At 32.8% G+C, this 1,782-nt stretch overlaps 1 protein-coding gene across 1 annotated transcript in view; it reads right to left on the bottom strand.

Annotated features, from left to right (window-relative positions):
• Window positions 1-737: 737 nt before the first annotated feature.
• The window catches only part of LOC111782138 (Golgi SNAP receptor complex member 1-2), a 6,126-nt gene continuing 5,081 nt past the window's right edge, over window positions 738-1,782 (bottom strand). Inside the window, exons 5-6 of the mRNA XM_023662938.1 lie at window positions 1,206-1,335; window positions 738-1,108 (exon numbers count right to left, since the gene is read on the bottom strand). Of these exons, the coding sequence (XP_023518706.1) occupies window positions 1,011-1,108; window positions 1,206-1,335 (228 nt within the window). The 3' untranslated portion in view covers window positions 738-1,010. The remainder of the gene's footprint in view (window positions 1,109-1,205; window positions 1,336-1,782) is intronic.

Below are 1,782 nucleotides of genomic sequence, written 5' to 3'. Positions count from 1 at the left end.
CCCACCACACCATTTCTCCGTTCTATTTTTATTTTTATTTTTTGAATCTTAAATCTGTTAATATGAAACCGTGTATTGGAATCATAAGGTCGACATCTGAATTAATTACAATTAAAAAATTGTTTTAAGGATATGAGTTGACTTCTAATCTCTGCTTTAATTTATCAGGTCCTAAAAAAAAAGTAATGTTTCTTAATGAAGTTTGCAATTTAGCATTTTTTTTTACATTTTAAAAAAAAAGTAATGTTTTTTTTAAATAAAATTATTAAAAAAAATTATGAATTATTTTCTCTTCTAAGGCATGATCATAGGATTTTGTGTAATAAGTTTTTGATATTCAGCAACCGCTGTCAAAAAATAATCGCAATTACTTCTTCCACCATTTGATTGAAAGCAAGGCCACCCATATAGTTCTACTTGTCTCATCAATGGATGGAAAAGTCCATTTCCATCTATACAGTCAGATGTTAAGGGAGTCTTCTTCTCCACCTGCAAATTTCCCATATTCTCGCACAACATAGGCTAAATTTGACTATATTATGTTAGTAATCATGACCTTTCAATATGGTATGATATTGTTCACTTTGAGCATAAGCTCTCCTTGGCTTTGTTTTGGGTTTCTCTAAGAGGCCTCATTATCAATGGAGATGTATTCTATACTTATCAACCAATGATCATTCTCTAAATTAGCCAATGTGGAACTCCCTCCCAACAATTCTCAACATATTCTCAACATGTTACTACTGAAAAGGATATTCATTACTATACTAATTTATCGTAGCATGTACAAGAACAAATTCTAAGAGGATTCTCGAGGATAGGATGCTAGCATGTAGGCTTCAAAGTTTCACCTCCAATCAAACTCAGCAAAATGGTGGCATTATTGAAGGTAAAGAAAAAGACATCCAAATTTAATGGGACAAGAAACACTTACGAAATCTTCAAACACCATGTTGCTTACTTAGAAAAAGTTACAAAACCAAAACTCCATAATTTTGCATCTTCTCTAATCATTTTGAAAGCCAATAGATAATGAGAAACAAGGTACATGCTGCAATGACTCCAGACAGAATAAGAGTGTCCCTTGACCGCCTTCTTCTAATTGAACCTGATTATGACATCACAAACTAATTATTATTAGCCCTAAACGAACAGGAAATAACATTAAAATCACCAAACAGTTTATCCTATGTTTATAAATTTACCTAGGAGGCCGCGTATAACTGGGAATTTGTCACTTAGAAGCTTCACTTTTCCTTGAACATCTCCAAACAAAGCCCTTTGATTGCCCAAGACTGCCCTTGTAGTTTGAGCTTGACTTATTACTTCATCCATCTACAGAACAGAACACAAATTAAAATAAATAAACGTGAAGTACGACAAAACATCAAAATCCATGAGTAAAACGGTTATTTTATACAATATTAATGCTAAACTACTCAATCCCTGGACAATTGAGCGTTTCTAAATTTCAATTTTAATGGTCTACCTCTTTGGTTTTTAAGCTCAAGGCGCATATGAACTAAAACCAGACACGAGGGAAATGGTGAAAGACAAACATAGATTAATAATTAAAGTTGGATGTTTCGGGATTAGTGCACTTAAAAAAAATTTATGCTACCAAATATTTTTCTCACCATCTATAAGAGTTGATTTTTGCACATCTAGGAGACAACCTAATGCTCGTAAATGTCTACCATGTATATTCTCACATCTTGATTTTACTAAAAACATTTTGCGGCAAGGTTCTGTTCTCCCGAGCCATGAAAAAAAAAAAGGAAC

The sequence above is a fragment of the Cucurbita pepo genome, chromosome LG19, assembly GCF_002806865.2.
Source record: "Cucurbita pepo subsp. pepo cultivar mu-cu-16 chromosome LG19, ASM280686v2, whole genome shotgun sequence".
NCBI classification, from domain to species: domain Eukaryota; kingdom Viridiplantae; phylum Streptophyta; class Magnoliopsida; order Cucurbitales; family Cucurbitaceae; genus Cucurbita; species Cucurbita pepo.
The sequence above is the reverse complement of the archived record's forward strand: the minus strand, read 5'-3'. Positions and strand labels throughout refer to the sequence as shown.